This window comes from Panthera uncia, chromosome B4 (genome assembly GCF_023721935.1).
Source record: "Panthera uncia isolate 11264 chromosome B4, Puncia_PCG_1.0, whole genome shotgun sequence".
In the NCBI taxonomy this organism is placed as follows: Eukaryota; Metazoa; Chordata; class Mammalia; order Carnivora; family Felidae; genus Panthera; species Panthera uncia.
Genome location: NC_064809.1, coordinates 120,855,435 through 120,880,430, shown reverse-complemented (window position 1 = coordinate 120,880,430; position 24,996 = coordinate 120,855,435). Strand labels below are relative to the sequence as shown.

The 24,996-nt window shown below is 42.1% G+C and overlaps 2 protein-coding genes across 2 annotated transcripts in view; one reads left to right on the top strand and one right to left on the bottom strand.

Moving 5' to 3' along the window:
• The window catches only part of GLT8D2 (glycosyltransferase 8 domain containing 2), a 45,257-nt gene extending 29,023 nt beyond the window's left edge, over positions 1-16,234 (top strand). Inside the window, exons 4-10 of the mRNA XM_049626200.1 lie at positions 383-554; positions 6,151-6,268; positions 7,503-7,587; positions 8,468-8,580; positions 10,699-10,865; positions 11,906-12,018; positions 15,629-16,234. Of these exons, the coding sequence (XP_049482157.1) occupies positions 383-554; positions 6,151-6,268; positions 7,503-7,587; positions 8,468-8,580; positions 10,699-10,865; positions 11,906-12,018; positions 15,629-15,801 (941 nt within the window). The 3' untranslated portion in view covers positions 15,802-16,234. The remainder of the gene's footprint in view (positions 1-382; positions 555-6,150; positions 6,269-7,502; positions 7,588-8,467; positions 8,581-10,698; positions 10,866-11,905; positions 12,019-15,628) is intronic.
• Positions 16,235-16,353: 119 nt separating this feature from the next.
• The window catches only part of TDG (thymine DNA glycosylase), a 21,719-nt gene continuing 13,076 nt past the window's right edge, over positions 16,354-24,996 (bottom strand). The window contains exons 5-10 of the mRNA XM_049626199.1: positions 23,141-23,276; positions 22,869-22,951; positions 22,695-22,789; positions 19,443-19,614; positions 18,889-19,014; positions 16,354-18,274 (exon numbers count right to left, since the gene is read on the bottom strand). Coding sequence (XP_049482156.1) covers positions 18,144-18,274; positions 18,889-19,014; positions 19,443-19,614; positions 22,695-22,789; positions 22,869-22,951; positions 23,141-23,276 — 743 coding nt within the window. The 3' untranslated portion in view covers positions 16,354-18,143. The remainder of the gene's footprint in view (positions 18,275-18,888; positions 19,015-19,442; positions 19,615-22,694; positions 22,790-22,868; positions 22,952-23,140; positions 23,277-24,996) is intronic.

Here is a 24,996-nt window from a genome sequence, read left to right as displayed (position 1 = left end):
TACATTCCAGCCAATGGGAATGGGGACAGGGGAAGGGGAGGGTAGCACGTTGCTTTCAAAGGCAAACCCAGTAATCACACACATACTTGCACTAACCTTCCGTTGGCCATAACTTGATCATGCACACTTGCTAGGGAGTCTCAGAAATCTGTTCTTAGTGGTTGGCTAGATGCCAGCTAAAATGAAAACGCCAATGTTGTATTTCTTCCCCCCGCCCCACCCCATGTTCTATTTCTGAAAGAAGAAGAGACTGGATGTTGGAGAATGGTTGGCAGTCTCTTCCACACTATGCCGTCTTCCCCCAGGAGTGTGGAAGACAATTTGAACTGGTTCTACTATGAATTTCCTTCATGTTCTAAGACAGTGGTTGTGATGTTTCCAGACGATGACTCTGAGGCTCCTGAGGAAATGGAGGATGAGATTCCTGTGGTGATTTGTGCTGCTGCAGGGAGAATGGGTGCTGCCATGGCTGCCATCAATAGCATCTACAGCAACACCGATGCCAACATTCTGTTCTATGTCGTTGGACTCCGGAACACTCTGTCTCGAATCCGGTAATTTGTGTACTATAGACTTTGGAGTTTTCAACTTTCTCTTCATCTTCCTTATCTTTCCTTAAATGCATTTCCTTCTGTTTTGGGCTTGATGAATGTCATTTGAATTAATGAGGGTATGACCTGAGGTTTACTGGGTGACCTGATGAATGTGTGGTATAGCTAAGGAAGTTTCCAGCAAAGCCTCATTAATCTGGTTGGGCATTGCATCACTCTGCTGAAGTGAATTGGCTAATGACCTAAAGAACTACAAGCCTTAAGCAGGCTGTGTGTAAATCTCTCTCTATTTTTTAAATATTTATTTGTTTCCAGAGAGAGCACATGCACGAGAGCAGGAGCAGAGAGGCAGAGAGAGAGGAGAAGAGAAAATCCCAAGCAGGCTCCACATTGTCAGCACAGAGCCCAACATGGGACTCGATCTCACAAACCGTGAGATCATGATCTGAGCTGAAGTCAAGAGTCCAATGCTTAACCAACTGAGCCACCCAGGCGCCCCGGAAGTCTTTCTAAAATGGTTTATCTTGGGGTGCCTGGGTGGCTCAGTCCGTTGAGTGTCCAACTCTTGATTTGGGCTCAGGTCGTGATCCCAAGGTTGTGTTGGGCTCTGCATTGAGTGTGGAGCCTGCTTTGATTCTCTCTCTCTTCTTCTGCCCTTCTCCTCTGCCTCACTCTCTCTCTAAAATTAAAAAAAAAAAAAAAGATGGGGGGCACCTGGGTGTCTCAGTCGGTTAAGTGTCCAACTCCTGATTTTGGTTCAGGTCATGATCTCATGGTTGTGAGATGGAGCCCTCTGTTGGGCTCAGCACTGGGCATGGAGCCTGCTTGAGATCCTCTCCCTCCCCCTCCGCCCTTCCCCCACACGCGTGCGTGTGCACGCACTCTGTCTCTGAAAAAAACAAAACAAAACAAAAAATTAACAGTTTCTGCTTTCTTAACCTGGGAGGATATTAATATAGTATCATTTTAATATGACCCAGAATGATCACTAATTATAACTTTTGAACTGCAAAGTGATCTCTTTCCTATCACACAACACACTACAAAGTAAGTTGGAAACGGAGTTAGAAGAAATAAACAGAAAATCAAATTTTAAATTACTATAAAAAAGCAGGATAATTATATAATTTTGCTATGGAAAGTGACTCTGTGAGCCCACAAATCACAAGGAAAAAAATGGACGGATTTGGCTGCATAACATTTAAAAATTTTTTAATGATGAAAAACACTGTAAGTGAAATTAATCACACAATAAATTACACAAAACATTTTCAACTTGTATTACAGACAAAGGATTACTATCCAAAGAATATAAAGAATTCTTACAAAAAACTTTTAAACATATAAGCATCAGGTAGTAAAATGCACATACAATACAGACAAGTCACGGAAGAAAAAATACAAATGGTCAACAAACATGAAAAAGTATTCTGTGTTACTAATAGGGAAATGCAGATTAAAACAACAGTGACATAATTTTTCACTCATCAAGATGGTAAAAATTAACAGGACAACAATATCCAGTGCAGGAAAATAGACACACTTATTCCTTGTTTAAATAATGTATACTTCGGGGCGCCTGGGTGGCTCAGTCAGTTGAGCTTCCGACTTCGGCTCAGGTCATGATCTCGCAGTCTGTGAGTTCCAGCCCCGAGTCGGGCTCTGTGCTGACAGCTCAGAGCCCGGAGCCTGCTTCGGATTCTGTGTCTCCCTCTCTCTCTGCCCCTCCCCCACTCGTGCTCTCTCCCTGTCAAAAATAAATAAACATTAAGAAAAATTTTTTAAATAATGTACGCTTCGTAAATTGGCAAAAAGAAGGCAATGTGTGTATACTGACAAAGAAGATCCTCGGGACATGCTGTTACGTGAAGATGAAAGTTTCACTACGTCTCATATAGTGTGAACCATTTTATGAATGTCTTAAGCCATCCGGGCTGCTGTAATAGAATGCCACAGACCGGGTGGCTTGTGAAAACAGAAAAGTATTTCTCACGGTTCTGGTGGCTGTGAAGCCCAAGCTCTAGGCATCAGCTGATTCCACGCCTGGGAAGGGCCTGCTTCCTGGTTCATGGAGGGCTGCGTCTTTGCTGTGTGCCCCGTGGTGGGAGGGCTAGAGGCGTTCACTGGGGTCTCTTTTATGAGGGCACTCATCCCATTCCTGAAGGCTCCACGCTCATGACCTAATCACCTTCTGAAGGCCACACCTCCAAATGCCATCACACTGGGGATTAGGTTTCAACAAATGAATTTGGGGGGAGGGGGCCATGAACATTCACCTTGTAGCTTTAAACAATAAAAATGGGGCGCCCGGGTGGCTCAGTCGGTTGAGCGTCCGACTTCAGCTCAGGTCACGATCTCACGGTCCGTGACTTCGAGCCCAGCATCGGGCTCTGGGCTGATGGCTCAGAGCCTGGAGCCTGCTTCCGATTCTGTGTCTCCCTCTCTCTCGGCCCCTCCCCGTTCATGCTCTGTCTCTCTCTGTCTCAAAAATAAATAAACGTAAAAAAAAAAAAAAAAAAAAACAATAAAAAAACTGGGGGTGCCTGGGTGGCTCAGTCGATCGAGCACCTGACTTCGGCTCAGGTCATGATCTCACAGTTTGTGGGTTCAAGCCCTGCATCAGGCTGGCTGCTGTCAGCACAGAGCCCACTTCAGGTCTTCTGTTCCCCTCTATCTGTCCCTCTCCTGCTCATGCTCTCTCTCTGTCTCAAAAAGTAATAAATAAATAAATAAATAAATAAATAAATAAATAAATAATTTTTTTTTTTTAAGAATCAAAAAACCAAGGGCACCGGGCTAGCTCAGTCAGTAGAGCACGTGACTCTTGATCTCGGGGTTGTGATTTTGAGCCCCATGTTGGGTGTAGAGATTACTTAAAAACAAAATCTTAAAAAAAAAACCAAACCATAAATGTGTACATGTACATATATGTGTTTCTGCAAAGAAAAAGACCCGAAAGATCTCCATCTGCCAGCAGTGACTGTCTCTGGGGAGGATGGATGGCTTAGGGAGAGCAGTGATGACGGGAAGTTCAAGGTATTTCTAGTGTTATTTCCATTATTCAGAAGGAGAATGTATTTATTTTTTAAGTTTATTTATTTTTAGTAACCTCTTCACCCAACATGGGGCTTGAACTCATGACCCCAAGATCAAGAGTCACATGCTCTTCCGACCATGCCAGGCAGGCCCCTGAAGATATTATTTATGCATGACTTTTACAATGCGATTTTTAGGTCTTGGCACCATTAGGAGATACTGAGATGTGGCTGACACTCACTCCTAATCTAAATGGTCTTTGGCTCCTGTGGGTTTTGAGGGCTTATGTACACGTTCTAGATTTTCTGTCTCATTTCTCACTCTTCTTCTCATTTATTTTGCAGATTGTTCACTTAGCCTGCTGTTAACAGCCCTGTAATTATCTATGGGTATGAAAAGCAGATAACCAAGCCCCAAAGGGTGGCTTGTGTCATATGGTTTGAGCAAGGGTTTGTGCTCGAACAGAAGGGCATCGGCCCTAGGGCTTGATGACATCTGAGCAGGGACTGTTTCCCAGCTCTTGGTTGTCGAGTCCACTAGACCGTTTTAAATTATTCAAAACAAAACAAAACTTTCTTTTCAGTGAAGTATAATACAAAAACAGAAAATTGCATAAATTCTGCGTGCAGTTTAGTGAGTCATCACAAAGTAAACATACCCATGTAACAACCACCACCCAATGTGGTATGGTCAGGTTTTTTTTTTTTTTTTTTTTAATGTTTATTTCTTTTCTTTGAGAGAAAGAGAGAGATTGTGAGCGGGGGAGGGGCAGAGAGAGAGGGAGACACAGATTCCCAAGCAGGCTCCCTACTGTCAGGCCACATCATGACCTGATCCGAAATCAAGAATCAGACACTTGAGGTGCCTGGGTGGCTCAGTTAAGCGTCTGACCTCATCTAAGTTTACGATCTCACGGCTTGTGAGTTCGAGCCCTGTGCTGGACTCTGTGCGGACAGCTCAGAGCCTGAAGCCTGCTTTGGGTTCTGTGTCTCCCTCTCTCTCTGCACCCCGCCCCTGCCCCATGCCTCGTGCTCTCTCAAAAATAAATAAGCATTAAAAAAAAAAGAGTTGGGGCACCTGGGTGGCTCAGTCGGTTGAGGGTCCGACTTCAGCTCAGGTCACGATCTCAGGGTCTGTGAGTTCGAGCCCTGCGTCGGGCTCTGTGCTGACAGCTCAGAGCCTGGAGCCTGCTTCGGATTCTGTGTCTCCATCTGTCTCTGCCCCTCCCCCGCTCACATTCTATCTCTCTTTCTCTCAAAAATAAATAAACATTAAAAAAAAAAAAAAAAGAGTTGGACGGTTAACCAACCAAGCCACACAGCCACCCCAGTGTGGTCAGTCTTTTTAACTTTGCCATCCTGATAGGTGTCCAGGGCTATCTCATCATGGTTTAACTTGAGATTCCTTCATTTTAAATGAGATTGAGCACTTTTTAAAAAAAATTTTAAATGTTCTTTTTTAAACGTTTATTTTTGACAGAGAGAGAGCACAAGCAGGGGAGGGGCAGAGAGAGAGAGACACACAGAATCTGAAGCAGATTCCAGGCTCTCAGCTGTCAGCACAGAGCCTGACAGGAGGCTTGAACCCACAAACTGCGTGATCATTACCTGAGCCTAGTCAGATGCTTCACTGACTTAGCCACCCAGGGTCCCCCTACCGCCCAGCACTTTTTTTCACACATTTCTTGGCTACTTAGATTTGCGCGTTCAAGTCTCTTGCCAGTTTTTCAGTAGGGTTGTCTATCTTTTTCTTATTGACATGACTTCTCCCCATCTCCGGATTGGAAATATAATTGACATATAACATTGTGTGAATGGCTGCTTTTTATGGTTCAAATTTTGCAGATCTAAATTTTGTTCCGAGGATTGATTTGTCAACTTTTGAGCAACAACAGATGTTACCATGTGTGGCTTTAGTCGTTAACAATTGTTTTGAGATGATTTCTGCCAAGAATTGTATCATGAATTGGATAAAAGATAGTCGCAGACCGTGTGCGACTGAGCAGACCTGAGGGGAGAGGGTCGGGGGGAGGGAGGAGGGGAAGGCGGGAAGCGAGGAAAGGTGGGGAACATGGAGAGACAGAGACAGAGGCCAGGATCACTTCAGATCATCCTTGGAGTGGAAATAGCAGAGGAAGAAGGCGGGTAGGAGATCCAGCTTCATCAGTTGACAAAATCTGGTAACCCCGTGGCAAACAGGGACCAGGATCCGCAGATGCTTTGTAAGAAAGAAGGGACACATTTTGTTCTCCCGGTTTCCTGTGGAGATTATGTGGATCTGGGGAGCTATTTGGTTATTACTGTTTCGCTTCATTTCCTTTGCAGAGTTACGTGAATTAAAGAAAAAAGAGAGGAAAGATCGGAAGCCAGACCAGATGGGGGAAAAAAAATCAGAAGGTTTTATAGACTAAACTCTACTAAGGTTATACACATTTTATTTGTAACTTTCGAAAGAGGCCACAGATCAACTCTGAGGCAATAGGGAAATTGAGGCAAAAGGTTGGAGGTGTATATGCTAGAGGTGTTTTTTGTTTGTTTTTGTTTGTTTGTTGTCATCTCTTTAGAAAATGGATTGAACATTCTAAACTAAGAGAAATAAACTTTAAAATCGTGGAATTCAACCCGATAGTCCTCAAGGGGAAGGTCAGACCGGACTCATCAAGGCCAGAATTGCTCCAGCCTGTGAGTAGGAATCGCGCACGTGCTGGGGACAGTCTTCGGTGAGACCCTTGCTCAGTGGGGCGCACTGGCCACTGGGATGCAGACAGAATATTTTTGAAGCAGTGTCAGGTCTCCACCAAGGTCTGCTTATTTATAATTTATAAGTCACCTGCTCCGGAAGGATTTAAGGTGGTTCACATAAATAAAATGAAGCTATTCAAGCAGAAACGAAGCATAAGAAAACGTAGGATGTATTTCTGTGTGTGAATAGGCCTGTAGAGGTTGGGGGTAGGGGCCAAATAGTGAGGCCAGGAAAAGTATTCCCAGCCGACAGCGTGTTATGTGTGCTGTAATTGGACGTTGAATTTAGCCCAAGTATCCCGGCAGCTAAGGAAAACCAGCAGCGTGATAGATGATATACCTCATAGTACCAACTAAGGTAATATTTTCAGGAGACACCACTTTTCTTCCCTAGAATTGGGAATCTTAAGGTATTTTACTGCAAGAGTTCTTACTAAAGGGACTCTCTTTCATGAAGAGTAGTATTGATGGCAGCTTCACGGAAAATGCAGCTGCTTTCTGCATATGCTTGTTACATCCGTCCTTGAAAATGTACTGAATTCTATGCCCTCTAATGACGTTATCTTTCCCCAGTTCCTTATATTTATTATCAGAGTGTGAGCTGAGCTAGAACTTTGGGTTCGATAGTGTTATGGCTAATGAAACCATATGACTCTCACCCTCAGCTCGTGCTTGTCTGACTTTTTTCTGGTCCAGGGAGCTAAGAGGTTGAGCTCGTGGTTGGGATGATGCCCCTGTGCCCCTGTGTCCTGTGTGTGTGTGTGTATGTGTGTGTGTGTGTGTGTGTGTGTGTGTGTGTAAGGCTGATTTAGTTGACGGTAATCAAATTACTAGTATAGAGGAGGGCAGGCACTTTGTGTCCTAAAAGATTGACCAGGAAGCCTCCGTGACTCCCACGACAGTGGCTCACGGAGACCCAAGTCATGTCACAGTCTCAGCAGGTGAGGGTTTGGGTCTAGAAGGGCACTGATGGGCCAGCATCAGCTGCAGCCCGGGGCCCGGATAACTTGGAACTAGGAAGCTGCAGCGAGGCATCTTTACGGACTGTTTTATTTTGCTCCACACCTGGAGCAAAACTGAGGCCATGGTCAAAGCCACCCCCATAAGAGCACTAGAAGACATTGAGCCATATGCCTCTTCCCCACCATCACTTTTTTTTCTGTTGTTTTAACAGCTGAACTTTGTCCGCTTTTATCTCCCTCTGCTTATCCATCAACATGAGAAAGTCATCTATTTGGACGATGACGTAATCGTACAAGGTATACACACCGACTGCCAAGAACACTCGGAAAAGGAGCAGCCGATGAGTAGAATAACCATCTATCTCCTTCAGTTTCCAAGTAGCTAGATGCCCAGCGACTGTGACTGCGTATTCAAGATGGGAGAACAGTATTGTTATAAATTTGGGGATGTTTTAAAAACGGGGGTTGATAACTCACTTCCCTGGACAGTCCAGTTGACTGAGAGCCACTCTCTGACTGTTGAAGTCGGTAATAAATAGCTCAGTAGCCTTTCCTTTCTCTGCATCCCTAAAATGTAGAGGAATAAAGTCTCCCTGGTGACATTCTTTTTTATTTATTTATTTATTTATTTATTAGATGAAATTTACTGTCAAATTGGTTTCCATACAACACCCAGTGCTCATCCCAAAAGGTGCCCTCCTCAATACCCATAACCCACCCTACCCTCCCTCCCACCCCCCATCAACCCTCAGTTTGTTCTCAGTTTTTAACAGTCTCTTATGCTTTGGCTCTCTCCCACTCTAACCTCTTTTTTTTTTTTTTCCTTCCCCTCCCCCATCCCTGGTGACATTCTTAAAAGTGAGCTACGTTTTGGTGTCTAAGTGTTGCTCTCTCTTTCTCTCTCTCTCTCTCACATGCAAATAAGCTAAGCACTGGTGTGGTCTCTACATGGCAACGGAAGTAAAGACATTTCGCCAGTGCCGATCTGAGCTTATCATCAAGTGGCCTTCTGAATTGAGACAAACTATGTTATTAAGTAAATCGCCAGGCCACTCGAAATTGAGATCACATACTTTTCCTCCATAGCAAAATCAGGGACTGTTGGGCAATCTAAGGCTCTATCTAGCTCAAAACCAAATGCTATAATATTTAAGCCACTGGTGTTTTCTGAATTCAGGTGACATCCAGGAACTCTATGACACCACTTTGGCCCTGGGCCACGCGGCAGCTTTTTCGGATGACTGCGATCTGCCCTCCGCTCAGGACATGAACAGATTTGTGGGGCTGCAGGTGGGCTCGCTGGCGTGGAGGTCCTGGCTTCGCTCTGCTGTTCCCTTCCCTTCCCTTCCCCACAGCGCACAATCATCTAACCTTGGAGCGCAGCACAGGGCCCGGGCTGTCCATTCGGCCCCAGCTCCGTGTGTACCGACTCTGGGGCAAGTTAGCCCTGCAAGTCCTTCTCTGCTTGTCTGACACATGGCAACAACGGTACCTGTTTCATTTGGTTTTTGTGAGCTGTGATGAAATCACCCGATGCCAGAGCTCCAGCCTGCAGTAATGCTCCAGAAGTGACAGGTGTTACCTAAGTGGCTGCAACCACCCCTGTCCGAGATGGGGTTTCCTGTAAGACAGTCCCTGGACTTTTGGTTCTGTTGTCAGAGTTTTGATCATTGCTTTTTTTGTGTTTTCCTTTCAACAGAGGAAAATACTGATTTTGCTCAAGGGTAAAGAGCAACTTACCCTGCTGGAAATGAGGGAAGTCGAACCTGTCTGTAATACTGAAACTAAAAGGATGGCTTTAAAATACAAGGTGTTATTAAGAATCAAATGCTGTTCTTTAAACAAAGTTCCAGGACATCATTTTAGACGTGTGACAGTAGAGGTGTGACATACTGTGAGGCCTAGGACCTTAGTCAACAGGTTCACTCCACCCCTTAGTAGGTTTGTAGCCCTGGGCAAGTGCGTGGCCGTGTTGTTCTCCCTCAATTGTCAGAGGTAATAACAGTACTTCCCTCGTAGAGTTATGGTGAGAATTAAATTAGTTAATACGTGTAAAGTGACTGTGCGATTAACGAGGTAATGTGTGCAAAGTTCCTAGAACAGAGGCTGGCACATGGAAACTGCTCGAGCGTGTCCATGATTTCCGTGTTGCGCTTGGGCATCGCACTGAGCTTGAGGTGGATTGTGACAGCCTGTGTGGGTGGCAACAGTAACGTCCTGCCTCATATCACAGCCACGCCACAACCACCCATGTGCTTACCATGGTGCCGGCACTGTTTTAGGTACCAGCAGTACAGTAAACAAAACTGAAACGCCTGCCTTTGTGAAGTTTACGTGTTAGTGGGAAAAGACAGTAAACAAAATATTTAACAGAGGATCAGGATGCAGGTTGGGTTGTATTTTAAATTGGGTGATCAGGGAAGGCTCCCCTGACATGGTGTCGCTGAGCCTGCACGTAAAAGAAGTGAGGGGATTAGCTCAGCAGATATTTAGGGGGAAAGCATTCCAAGAAGAGGTAACAGCAAGTGCAAAGGTCCTGAAGCAGGAGTGCGTCTTTCTTTTATTGCAGGAGCAAGGAGGTCAGGGTGGCAGAGGGAACCGTGAGAATAGGCTAGAAAGGTCATGGCGCTGGGGGCAGATGGCCTAGGGCACGGCAACACATCTTAGGAATTCTGGCTTTTACTGAGGCGGAAAGCCACTGGAGAGGCTTTGAGCAGATGAATAACATAGAGACAGAGTGAAGTTGAAAAGGGTGGAAGCAGGAGCAGTGTAGGAGGGGCTCGCGGACGTCCTGTGAGTGGGGATTACGGCCCAGACCGGGAAGGCTGCGGCATAGGCAGTGGTTGGCTTATGGATATATTTTGGAAGAGGAGACAAACGGGACTTGCTGACAGATTTGGATGCAAAGTGAGTGTGAAGGAGCCACGGAGGACGTAATGACCCTGGGTTTTTTGCCCAAGTAACTGGAAGAATAGTGTTGCCGGTAACTGAGGTAGGCGGGTTGTGGGGAGGCGAGTTCCGGCCAGGATCAGGATCAGTTTTTGGATGTAAGTAGAGCTGCCTTGTTAAGCATCCAGAAGGAGACGCAGTATCTGCCAACGGATGTAGCAGGCTTTGGGAATCCAGAGGAGAGGTCAAGGCTGGCTGCACAGATAGTATTTTGGGCCACGAGACCAGATGAGGCTGTCTGGGGAGCTCGTAGTAGAGACAGGAACAGGTGCAGGCAAGGAGACTAGGGGGCACTCAGCCTTTCGAGGTTGAGGAAACACGAAAAACAGCAAAGGACATTAGGAAATGGCTTGCGACACAGGAGGAAATCCAGAAACGCTGCCCGGTGGTTTCAAGAAAATGACCGTTTTCCAGAAACAAAAGATGTGTTGGTCAAAGGCATATCCTGTTCCTTTACAGAATACGTACATGGGCTATCTGGACTATAGGAAGAAGACCATAAAAGACCTCGGCATAAGCCCCAGCACGTGCTCTTTCAATCCCGGCGTGATTGTCGCCAACATGACGGAATGGAAGCACCAACGTATCACCAAACAACTGGAGAAATGGATGCAAAAAAATGTGGAGTAGGTGTAAACCCTTCTACCATTTTCCTTGCTTGGGGACAAAATTGCGTAATTAATTGTCTGTGCATATCTCAGGGGTTAGAAATATTTCATAGACATCTTAGGTCAGATTTTCTTACAGAGGCATGGGTGAGAAAGAATGGGGACAGCAGATGAAAATCTGTCCCCAAACGGTATGTCAGTGGAACCGAGATCCTGCACAATCTCATTATACAAACATTTTTTCTAATGAATTAGTAATGTGACTTTAAGTCTTCTCCCAGAATCCTAGTGAACCTTTTCCACTGAAAACCATTTCTCAGTTGAGTTTCTTCCTACATAATTTGTTTTGAAGAATTATTTTTATAAACTCTGGGGTGCCTGGGTGGCTCACTCGGTTGGGCATCCAACTCTTGATTTCAGCAAAGGTCATGATCTTACAGTTTTGTGAGTTCGAGCCCCACGTCAGGCTCCGTGCTGAGAGTGGACCTGCTTGAGATTCCCCCTCTCTCTGCCCCTCCCCCACTCGTACTCTGTCTCTCAAAATAAATAAACTTAAAAAGAATTATTTTATAAACTCAACTTTGGTTTTGGAAGTTGAGTTTTTAAAAATGTATCGTTTTTCATCATCCAAGTTTTAAAATATGGGGGGAAAAACCCCTCTAACACAACCGCAATTATCATCTCACTGTATTTCCTGTTCGTCTTTTCTATCTGGATATTTTCAATACCACCGTAACTTTGAATTTGTGAGTAAAGTTACTCTAAATAATGTAGGATCAGAATTTGATCTTCAGTATTTGCCATTAAAAAAGGATAAAAACGAAAATGGTAAAATGCTACGCTGTCAATCTAGGTGGATGGTATGGGATTCATGGTACCCTTCTTACAATTCTGTGTTGTCTGACAATTTTCAAAATAAAAAGCTGGGGGCAAGTGAAAAACCATAGTCTTATTATACAGCGAGAGATGGTCTCACATCTTTCAAAATTAGTAGATTCTACTTTATAGGAGTCTGTGGGGCTCCAGGCCAAATGGTGCGTTTCTGTTCCATTTCTTAGGGAAAATCTCTACAGCAGCTCCCTGGGAGGAGGGGTGGCCACCTCCCCGATGCTGATCGTGTTTCATGGGAAATACTCCACCATCAACCCCCTGTGGCACATACGGCACCTGGGTAAGTATTTTAGGAAGACAACACAAATGTGCATGTTCTAGACCTGTGAGCACAAGGCGAGGAGAGTGTGCTACATATAACACCAGCTTCCTGAAATGCAGTCCTCCGGGTGATGTTGGAGGTGATCTTGGACACATTATTTAACCTCCGCTGCTCAGTCTACAAATGCAGCTGACAAAACTGGCCTTCCTGAGAGGTGTGTTTCTAGGAATGTGTTTCTAGAAAAGAATTAGACTCACGCTTAGCATATGGTAGGTGCTCGATAAACATTAGCTACTCTTACAACAAGCCTTTACTGTCAAAACTTTTCCACTTCGCCTTTATTGCCTCTTGCAGTAGCCTGCAGTGGGCAAAACCGAACAAATTAACGCCGTGTTTTGTGAGGAGTTTAGATAGGTGGAGGCTTATCTTTTAAAATTTATTTATTTATTTATTTATTTTTTAACGTTTATTTATTTTTGAGACAGAGAGAGACAGAGCATGAACGGGGGAGGGTCAGAGAGAGGGAGACACAGAATCCGAAACAGGCTCCAGGCTCTGAGCCGTCAGCACAGAGCCCGACGCGGGGCTCGAACTCACGGACCGTGAGATCATGACCCAAGCCGAAGTCGGCCGCTTAACCGACTGAGCCACCCAGGCGCCCCGGAGGCTTATCTTTTAAAAAGAAGTTGCTTCCTGATTGTGTACCATGTCTTGCATTCACTCTTCACCACAAGCATGCAGACTCTTGGGTATGGACTGGAATTCCAGTTCTGCTATTACCCATGTTGGGCAAATTGTTCAACCCTTCTATGCCTTAGTTTCTGCATTTGTAAACTGAAGCTAATAGAACCTTATAAAGTTTCTGTAAGGAATAAATTACCTAAATACGTGTAAATTTGCTTAGAACACAGCTTGGCCCAGAAGACAGTCACATACATTCAAACACACGGCCACAATCCCTTAGCCAAAAGCACTGGGCCAGACCTGTTTAGAAATTGGAAAGGTTTTGAATTTCAAAAATGTAATGCATATATTTATGTTATGCAATACCCTGAGTGGGATCTAGGTTTTGCTATCAAAAAAGTTAAAAATCCTTTTGTTTTCAGACATTTGAAGATTATTTTAGAATTGGAGACAATAGATTATGGATGTGTATTTACTAAGTACCTTCTACATTGTCAAGAAATGGGCTAGGTTCTGGTGATAAAGGTGAATATTATTTCTAATTCTCAGAACAATCTGCAAGGTGGTATATATGTCCCTTACTCTCCCTTTTAAAAGAAAGGACACATAAAGCCATTGAAGCTGGGCTCCGGTCTCCTTTTAAGGATTCTGTGTAGATTTGCTTCTGCCTTACTACCAGAATCCTCCTCGATTTTCTGTATGCACACAGGAGCAACACAGGCAAGTTAAGGATTCTAGTGTCCCATCTGATTTGATTTATAATGTTAGGTTCCCTATTAGGTCAAATATCAACATTTCCATGTAATCAATGTGCAGAAAAGCTTATCAAAGTTGCAGGTCTACAAAAAATGTGTAGGAACAGCTATGCGGAGCTTAAATGGATAAGGTTAGAGCATTCTATGATCTTGGAACAGAGACTCAATCACATTTCATGAAATATCTAGCTGGTAAGTAGGGAGGGGCAGAATCTTCCCAAGAGAAAGAAGTCATTTCTCTTTGTAGAACAGAGACTACATCTGTGCGGAAGGTTTTGGAATCCGGGAAGTCTGCAAAGTAAATCTACACAGAAATCATTTGAAAAATGATTTGGCTTTAGAGTGTTTTGGAAGCAGGAAGTAATGTAACACTAATGGGTATTAAGTCTGGGTCTAAGCTGGTAGGCTTAAGACATAAAAAATTTATGAAACGTATTTAGCTAAAGCAAACTGCAAGCCCATATAGAATCCTCCAATCATGGAGCAGAGAGATGATGTCTCACTCAGTGGAGACTCTAAGTTGCTTCCTCCCGGGGTGCCTGGGCGGCTCAGTCAGTTAAGCATCCAGCTTATCACCTCAGGTCATGATCTCATGGTTCACGGGATTGAGCCCTTGTGTGGGGCTCCGTGCTGAAAGCAGAGTCTGCTTGAGATTCCCCCTCTCCCTCTCTCTCTGCCCCTCCCCTGCTTGTGTTCTCTCTTACAACAAATAAACATTAAAAAAAATAGAGGCGCCTGGGTGGCTCGGTTGGTTAAGCGTCCGACTTTGGCTCAGGTCATGATCTCCCAGTTTGTGAGTTCGAGCCCCGTGTTGGACTCTGCGCTGACAGCTCGGAGCCTGGATCCTGCTTCAGATTCAGTGTCTCCTTCTCTCTGTCCCGCCCCCACTTGTGTTTTTTTCTCTCAAAAATAAACATTAAAAAAAAAAAAATTAAGGTGCTTCTTCCCAAATGAACATTTCCTTTGTATAGATTCTCTGGAAGTTGGTAATTATTCCAGTTACATAACCATAGCCTGAAACACCCAGCTTCTCTTCTGTAACTGCCTTCACAGCTACGTTTATGAAGAACGGAAGACGGATTTTTATTTTTCTTTTTCTTGTATCGTATGTTAAGCTAGAATAACACAACTCCAGCTATTCACCACCTTCTCTTTCCTTAATGGATTTTTTAAAACATGTCAAATTCCTTTCATAGGAAGAAAATTTAACATCATAGAGGATATTAAAAAAAATCACGTTCTCAAGATCTTAAAGTACTTCTGGAAGAGAGGTTCTAAAAATACTCTGGCAATTTTGGGATAAACACACCCTAGGTGACTCCTTATGAGTGGAATAATATTCAAATGGAGATAGTTTTGTGTTAAAAAGTGATTATTGTCACGCTTCATAAGGTAAAAACACGACTGTTACAGGAAGATGTCGTACACACTAAGGAGGGAAAATGCAGAGAAACAAGAACTCCTATAAACTCTATGTGGGAGGGAAACTGATCCAAGTTCTTTTGGGAACAATCTGGCAACCTCTTATCAGAATGTAAAGGCATATGCGCCCTTCAGTCTAGCAAGTCCATCTACAAGACTTTACCCCACAAATGCATCTGTAGACACACACAAACCTGCACAGGAGCCTGTTCACTGTGCCACTGCTTATGTTAGTGAGGGGACAGAAACAACCTAAATGTCCTTAATAAGGAACTCACTAAATAAATGATTATATATGCATTCCATGTAGCCATTAAAAATAATTCAGTAACTTTGGGGCGACCGCGTGGCTCAGTCGGTTAAACATCTGACTCTCGATTTTGGCTCAGGTCATGCTCTCACAGTCCGTGGGTTCGAGTTCCGCATTAAGTTCTGTGCTGACAGCACGGAGCCTGCTTTGGATTCTGTCTCCCTCCCTCTCTCTCTCTCAAAAATGAACATTTAAAAACAATTCAGTAACTCCACGTGTGCTATATTACACACACACACACACACACACACACACACTGGCATACAGGTAGAATATTTGTAGGAGGATTTCATGAGAAACTCTAACAGTGGTTATTTTGGAGATTTAGGGGAGGTGGTAAATTCTTCCATGTATACTCTTTGATTTGCTTAATTTTTAAAATAATGAACTTGTACTCATTCAATATAGAAAGTTTACTTTCTAACAAGCCTATTATTTTCTTCTGAATACAATGAAGGCTGGAATCCAGATACCAGATATTCGGAGCATTTTCTGCAGGAAGCAAAATTACTCCACTGGAATGGAAGACATAAACCCTGGGACTTCCCTAGTGTTCACAACGACTTATGGGAAAGCTGGTTTGTTCCTGACCCCGCAGGGATATTTAAACTCAATCACCACAGCAGCTGATGTAACGACATTTTATATATTCCCTGTATAAAAATGTGGAATTGTCCATTTATAGCCCTACTATATCATTGTTCTTTATGAACAGTACCTTTGGTACAAATGATCCACAATGTAAAACACAAAGACTACCGTGGGCAAATAGTACCCTGGATTATGTAGGTACTGATTCCTTAAATGTAAGTGGTAATTATGGAAATCAAGATGATGTGAGTGAGATATATTGTTGGAAGGAAATAAACCCACCTAGGTTTCAGCAGTCAATTTGCTTAACTCTCAATGACAACCTGTACCCACAAGTTTTTAAAATTTCTCAATGTGTTTTTCACACATAGGTATTTTTTCACAGGTTGCCAGTCTTGTCTTTTGTAAAACAACAAACTACATTTAAAACATGAATGTATGTAAAAATAAAAGATATGCAGATTTTTAAATGATTTGCAGTACATATATTATTCAATACCTTAAACATAACACAAGGTAGACGGATCTGAGGCCTAAAGGGGGAAAGAATACCAGTCACTTCTGCCGCAGAAAAACCTGCAACTTAGGATGATCATTCTTGGTATTTTTATTGTAAAAACCATCAGACTTCCAAATGAATTTAAAAACCTTTCCAATATTATTTAATGAAAAAGTCTCATATTGTCACATAGGGGATATATCAACGTTTACTACTCATCTGTCAAATGTAATGAAAAACACCATTGTTGTATGCTTGGAAAATCCTCAAACCCATTCTCTAACGAGGGTCCATTATAATTTTAAGGGTATTTTCTCCAGTCAGATTAAAAAAAAAAATCTATTGTAAAGCTACAATCATTATATACCAAAGCAATTCCTACTTCCATGCTTTACATAGTCCCATGAAAAAATAATTCAATTGTTCCTAATCCCTGATGCAAGGCACTTCAAAGCACCCGCATGAAACATCCATGTAAACAGCAGTACAGTACATGAGTTAAATAACATGAATGACTTTTACACAGCTTGACCTAGACTAAAAGAAATATAAAATCCATCATAGCCACAGCTAAAAAGTATGTTAAGATTCACAAGAATTTGTTTCTCTTATCATATAGAGAAGAACAAGTCATATAATCTCTTAGGAAAAAAAAACACCTCATAAATATTTTCATATTGAAAAACAGCATGCTCCCTGGGTATGTACGAAATCAGGATATTCAGAAGTGACCAGGAGTTAATTGCAAATGGCATTTCTGAATACCCAGCTTTACTATCCACCAGGCCTAGTAGTCTGGACTATCTGTAGCACCATGGAAAAGGCATTAGAAAATCACACAAGTACGTTACTTCAAACTAACCCTGCCACGAGGCTCACTTAAGTCCACAGTAACAGACAGCAATGACGCAGAGAAAATTTTTTAAGTGACAGCTTATTAGATTCACATAGCAAGAAAAATTCTGTTATTTTAATACATCTCACGTACATAAAGCACCAGTTTAAATAAGATTATCAAACACCCCAGCTTCTTGTTGCTCAGCCTGAGTTCATTTCTCACCACTTTCCATGTTACGCCCTTAAAGCCAAGGAGGTGCTAGATACCGTAAGAAAAATTCAGTTCCTTCCCTATCAAATGTCTGTCTCTCAAGTAAAACACAGAAGAAATAACAAACTTTAAAAGGTCTACTGCATTCTCTGGAATTTACCATTCCAGCAGGGCAGTTTCTGCCTATACTAGAGGATTAACACGCAGGGGTGAGGAGGCCAAAGGCAGGGCTCAGCGCCCTGTCAGAGAAGGCTGGGTTAGGCCACACTTGACATTTCTACGGCTGAGCAACTCTCCCAAACCCTCCCTGCTGGTGAGGCCAAGGGGTATGAGGGTGAGTATGCCTCAGGGAGCCTGTCAAACACCACTAGACAGCACCACATGGGACTCCCCTGGGGGTTAGCTTCACATATAGAATTCAACACATCTGCCTCTTGACCGGTGCTAATTATTATTAGCATGCCCTTCTTAGGCATAAAAGGAATAATGGTATATCTGGGTTTATGCACAGTTCATAATCAAGTATAAATATGCAGACAGTTACATTTTAAAATTACAGATTAAAAGTGACTCCCAAAAGAAAATCAATTTCTTCATAATGAAATATACTTTATAAAAAGCTGGAATGGTGGCTAATTCAAATACAAAAACTCATACACAAAAAACCGTGCTTTTTTCTTCCAAGCTTACTCAGGTTCATACAGTTGATTCTACCACACAACCATAATATGATTATATCACCAGAATAAAATACTAATAAAATGCTTCAGTTAGCCCCTTCTTGACTACTGCATTAAAACTGCAGCATTTAGGTAGAGCTGAGAAACACCAGTCTTAAGCATGGTTTCCTTCTTCCTGTTCTTGAGTCCCGCAGTGATTATTAAAGGAAGGAATCTGGTCTGTAAACGACTGGGTCATCCACTGCCCATTTGGAATGTCATTGAAAGTTGATTCTCCACTGTCAGCTGCCAGGGTGGGGAGAAGAAGGTTAGTTCATTCTATCTAAAAACCTTTACACGATTCATCAAGAGATGTTAGCAGTCCAGCGGAGGAGGACTGCCGTTAAAACAGCAAGCTTCTTGAATACAATAATAAATTTCTGTTCTCTTGGCAGATACAGGACTAAGAAACCCTTAATGGTCATTCAGGGAGGGAATGTGATTAGAATGACGTAATGACTTAATGAAAATGAGCTGCTAACACCTACGTGGTGAAACCTCAGATAACCATCACATTTCACTGTCACTAAAAAGATTTTCATAGTACCATTCCCACACTTCAATAATTCATTCTCTTTTAAAAACTAAAGTGCATTTCCCCAGTCCTGACAAAACCAAGTGTTTGAAAGAAACAAACAGGGGTTCCTGGGTGGCTCAGTCGGTTGAGCATTCGACTCTTGATTTCAGCTCAGGTCAGGATCCCAGGGTCGTGAGATCGAATCCTGCTGTAGGCTCTGCACTGGGTATAGAACCTGCTTGAGATTCGTTCTCCTTCTCCTTCTGCTCCTCCCTTGCTAGTGCGCGTGAGCAAGAAAGAAAGAGAGGAAGAGAGAAAGACAGACACGTACGGAGGAACATACTTAGCCCATTGGAAGAGAAGCTGCAAGGGTCACTATTGCACGAATTTTCAGTATAAGCACCGCCATACGCTGCTTCATAACCTGGATCGTATTTTTCTTCCTTAACAGCCATCTTCTTTGCATCCTCTGTGGAGAGGATAAAAGGGATTTACAGCTGTTTTTGTACAACGTTTCTGAAAACAGCTTCATTCAGAAATCCTCATGAACAAATCTTTTTCGTGAATGTTCAAGTGTGCTGAGATCTATCTTTTGTTGCCATCTTTTAAACTCTTTATAACATTTATTAAATTAACTCATCGGAACTGTAAAAGCCTATCAGATTTAATTTCCGGTAGGCTATGTTGCTTCTTCTATCTTCGACATCTGTAGGAGCACCCACGACAGATGGGTAACTTTGGTAAAAGGAGATTTTAACAGTGACTAACATCCGTTGTCAGAACACTCTGGCTGACGATGTAACTGTTCTTTCTCTTGCTTTTAAACTCACAATGTGCGTGCATTCAGTAGTGTATATATCCATGACACCCAAAAACAGGGCGAAAATGGAAACATACCTTGGGCCAGCTGTAGATCAAATGTATATTGCACCTCTTGAACGTCTGTATTTCGTTCGATGCCTTTCAACTGATCTCGTAAGTCTTTCAGCTTAATGTAGTAATGAACTTTGTCCTGGGCTCGAGGAAACTGAGCACATCTCGCACTGGATGATGGCATAACATAGCAGAGCTAAAATCGTAAAATTTTACAGGTACATAAATGTTACAAATCTATTGAGTCCACTCACATTGAGATTTAAAAATTTATCTTTGGGGGGATTAATTATGATGCCTATCACATATTAATATATATAAAATCAGTAACAGTAGTTTTGTCTCTTGAGTTAAAATTTGTAAAATTTACTTATTGCAAAGTCAAGAAATCAAAATAATGAGGCTTTCCCCCCATGTTCATTTACCAATTAACAGTCTTGTCTTTTTAACAGTGAACATATGGTTCACAATTCTAAAGGCACAAAAGAAGTATACAATGGAAAAGTATTCCCCCCCAATTCTGTCTCTGTCCACCCAGTTCTCTTCCCAGAGGCAATCAAAGTTGCTGGTTCCAGAGGTATTCTGTGAATATAGAATCAAACGTCTCTAATATATGTACTCTCCCTCACCCTTTTTAAAAAACACACAAATGATAACATGTTCTCTATTCCCTGTTCTACACCTTGCTTTTTTACTCAACAATGTATTCAGAGACAATTCTGTATCAGATATCTAGAGCAGAGTAAAAAGACTTTGTTTTTTTTTTTTTAATGTTTTATTTATTTTTGAGAGAGAGCGAGCGAGCGAGCGAGCGAGTGCATGAGCAGGGGGAGGGGCAGAGAGGGAGATACAGAATCCAAAGCAGGCTCCAGACTCCAAGCTGTTAGCACAGAGCCCGACACGGGGCTCAAACTCACAAACTATGAGATCATGACCTGAGCTGAAGTTGGACACCCAACTGACTCAGCCACCCAGGTGCCCCTAGCCTTTCTTTTTTTGCAGCTGTGTAGTACTTGCATACTTATTTAACCAAGACCCAGCTGTGGGCATTTAGGTTGTTTCCAGTCTTTTATTATTATAAGGTGTAGTGAAAAAGCTTGTACATATTTCATTTTGAATATGTGTGAGTGTATCTCTTGGATAAATTCCTAGAAGTGCAATGCCCAGCAGAAAGACATTTGCATTTATGATTTTGGATAATGGTGACAAATTGTTCTTCATAGAATACTAAATATATAACAATATATATCACATGTATATCAAAGAGTGAGGCTGTCAGTTTATGGAATTTCCAGTTGCAATTTCTTGCACTTTTTTTTATATTGGCCTCCATAACATTATAGAAAGCAAATTATTCATTTTCTTTTGCGTAGAAGGCATTTAGAAACTCCTGACTCACAAACATATGTAGGTGCAAATGCTGCCAGGTTGTGTAGTAGCACTTTTTCGAATCCTAAGATATTCTTCAATTAAAATGATCCAGAAATTTGAAAGTCTTTTTTTGTTTCAAAGAAGAGTCACTAACATCAACAACTGTTAAAATCTCATGATAAAGAACATATTTTAAAAGGTAAAAATACTCTCAGCTCAATATCAGAGCTAAAATTACCTATCATGATAGGATTCAAATTCAGTTAGTACTACCCTATTACGGGCACAAATACCCAAGAGATGTACCTGAGCCTCATTTGGCTCTTAAGGGACAATAATGAGGTAATCTATAGGAAGCAATGAACTCACCTGTACAATTTTACTAAAGTAGGTAAGCGTAGGCCTTGGTTTAAACAAAGACCAGGGCTACCACCTACTCTGTCAGTGACATATTTGTAACAAGTTAAAGACAGAAGAAATCTGAAAAGGAAAAGTGCAAAAGTACGGAGGTGGCAGAAACTTTATTCTGAGGCCTCCACAAAAACCTGTTGACACACTGGCTCCTCCATCGTTTCAAATGTTGTCAGGGTGCCTGAGTGGCTCAGTTGGTTGAGCAGCTGCCTTCGGCTCAGGTCATGATCTCACGGTTTGTGGGTTCGAGCCCTGCATCAGGTTCTCGGCTGTCTGCAGGGAGGCCGCTTCAGATCCTCTATCTTCCTTCCCCTCTGCCCCTCCCCCACTTGTTCCCTCTCTCTCTCAAAAATAAATAAATAAAAACTTATTAAAACAAAAAACAAAAAAAGGGGCGGCTGGTGCTTTAGTCGGTTAAGCGTCTGACTTCGGCTCCGCTTGTGGGTTCCAGCCCCGCGTTGGGCTCTGTGCTGACAGCTCAGAGCCTGGAGCCTGCTTTGGATTCTGTGTCTCCCTCTCTCTCTGCCCGTCCCCCGGCTGCCCTCTGGCTCTCTCTCTCTCTCAAAAATAAACAAACATAAAAGAATAAAAAGAAAAAACAAAAATAAATAAAATGTTGTCTATAACACATGTGTGTTTGTATGTTGTTTTTCAAAAAGTTGTAAACAAGGGGAGCCTGGGTGGCTCAGTCGGTTGGGCGTCCGGCTTCAGCTCAGGTCATGGTCTTGCGGCTTGTGAGTTCGAGCCCCGCATTGGGCTCTGTGCTGACAGCTCAGAGCCTGGAGCCTGCTTCTGATTCTGTCTCCCTATCTCTCTGCTCCTCCCCTGATCATTCTCTCTCTCAAAAATTAAGAAACATTAAAAAACATTTTTTTTTAAGTTGTAAACAAAACTTAAAACTAGATTTAAGAAGCAAAATCTGAACTAAGTAAGTGTCTGCAGAAGCGATACAGAAATAACAGAGTTTGAAAACCACTGTTACTTCGTGATGCCTTTATGTATAAGACAGTAAATACACCAAGGGCCAAGCAGGTTGTCTGGATGTCTGTCTGCAACCGGGCTGCACACTATTTAGATGGCTCCACAACGACACTGGGCTAAGATATACAAACAGGGGGCACTGAGCAGTGCTACTAACTGGGAGCATGTCTGTATTTATATGTTTGTTTCATACCGAGTAAGGGCTAATCTACTTAAATTTGGTAAGAATATGCCATTAAATATATTTTGAATGTAGTATGTTAGCCAGTTCCTCTCAATATTTTAGCCAAATAACATAAGACATTTTCTCTGACAAATGTTTCTTTCTTTAATAGCAGTATCTGAATTAATCTGCAGCTATTAGTTTGAGTTGATAGAAAACTATTACTCAACAAAATCCAGTGCTTTGTTTTCGTGGCACAAGTTACCATGGATAGGACAAATACAAAAGGAAAACTAGCTAGAAAAAAATTCATATTTAGCTGATATACAAATATAATTTTAAGGACTTACAGTTTCTGTGTCTGGGATCTTATGGGGTTGAAGTCCAAATTCTAAGTTTTTAACCTTAACTCCAAAAACTTCTTTACTAAAAATTTCATAAATACCTAAAATGAAATACAAACATATTTACGTTGTCCATAATGTTAGCAAAGAAAAAAGACAAAATTTAAAAGTAAATCTTACATTTTCCATTAAACACTGCTATTCGTGGCTGATATTTCTGTAATTTCTGCACTAGAATACGTCCTCCTTCACGGAATTCTTTACTAAAATTGAATTAAAAAGTAGTCAAAATATAAGTACGGTAATATTTATAATATGCTGAATTCAGAGAGCTTTCAATACAACATCAATTCGTATACTTGTTAAGCTCAGCTTGCACTAGATACATAGAGCGTTCCTAGAGTATATGAGACACCAGCATGGTCAGGTTCCAACCTATAAAAATAAATTACCTGGATAGATCTTTGCTGCCTGGTGTTGTCCTTTCCACCATATTGGTAAATCCAATACCATACTTTCCTGGTAAAGTGTGATCATCCATATGGTTCAGTTGGACCTCACTCAGGCCTGACATAAACAGACACTTCCCTGTGAAAGAGAGTTCAGTTTATTTGCATGTAGGTCAAAGGTTTTTGTCCCATGAATCACTATGGTAGTCTACATTTATCCTGAAATTAAAAAAAAAAAATAAAACATATAGGATATTTAGGAAATTATAGGTCAAATACCATATCAAGCAATCACTAGGTGTTAATAAACCCTTTGCATGGATTATCTCATTTAATCATAATGATCTTATGAAATATTAATTACTATTTTTATCTCCTCTTCCCAGGGCAGTCAAGGTAAATGCCTGTTGAGAATACACAGCTAGTCAGTATAGAAGACTTCAAAACTGGTTTTCTTTCTAGGAACTAGTCATACCACTGCTTGCCCCTGGAATACCTCAAAGAGACAAACATACACCAACAGACCCAGAACATTCCAACACTTTTAAAATGGAAAAAATTAAAAATTCAAACGTCTCTTAGAAATTGTTTTAAATATGGAGACAATATGTCCTTAGTTCCAAAACACATTATTGTATCTTCTGCCCTAAATGTTTTTAATGTAACTCTTAGATAACCAACTAGTATTTTCTGAGGGCCTACTGCCTGCCTTTTTCTATTAGGTGGTGTTAGGTAAGTCGACTTACATATTAAGACAATACAATAGTAGTTACAATTGGGTTTAAAATTCACTCCACAAGCATGAGGGTCTTTAATACAGATACGAAGTAGGGGCGCCTACAATGGGGCTCAGGCAGTTGAGTGTCTGACTTTGGCTCAGGTCATGATCTAGCGGTTTGTGGGTTCGAGTCCCGCATCGGGCTCTGTGCTTGATAGCTCAGAGCCTGGAGCCTGCTTCAGATTCCGTGTCTCCCTCTCTCTCTGCCCCCACCCCCACTCACACTCTGTCTCTCTCTCCTTCAAAAATAAATAAACATTAAAAAAAAATTAGAAAAACAGAATGTCTCTAGTCACAGAATTTCTTAACTGTTACAGCTTGATTCCCAACGATCAATGCATTTCATCTCTCCTAGGAAATAAGATCAGCAGAAATCTGGAAAGGTCAGTGTTCTGTCTATACTGGCACAATGATGTACTATTGTTACTATGACTGTAGGTAACAACTAAAAAAGAAAATTCATTTTAAAAAGTAGTAAAACTCATTTAAAACAATTAGCAAAAAAAAAGAGAAAGTGCTACTTTTCTTGCCCCTCCGTTCTCTTACACCAAAACATGAACAGTGACATATCTTTTTCAAGCCTTTTATTTTTGCGCACGCATGCACAGAAAACACGTTTGTATCTGGGGGGTCTGGGTGGCTCAGCTGGTTGAGCGTCCTCTAGATTTCCACTCAGGTCACGATCTCACAGTTTGTGGGGTAGAGCCCTTGGTTGGGGGCTCAATGCTCAGCACAGAGCCTGCTTAGGATTCTGTCTCTCTCTGCCCCTCCCCTGCTTGTGCTCTTCCCCCTCCCCTCAAAATAAATAAACTTAAAAACAAAAAAAACCACACAGTTTGGCTAAAAAGGAAAAAAAAAAACAAACCCCAAACTATTAACAAAGATATCTAGGGGCGCCTGGGTGGCGCAGTTGGTTAAGCGTCCGACTTCAGCCAGGTCACGATCTCGCGGTCCGTGAGTTCGAGCCCCGCGTCAGGCTCTGGGCTGATGGCTCGGAGCCTGGAGCCTGTTTCCGATTCTGTGTCTCCCTCTCTTTCTGCCCCTCCCCCGTTCATGCTCTGTCTCTCTCTGTCCCAAAAAT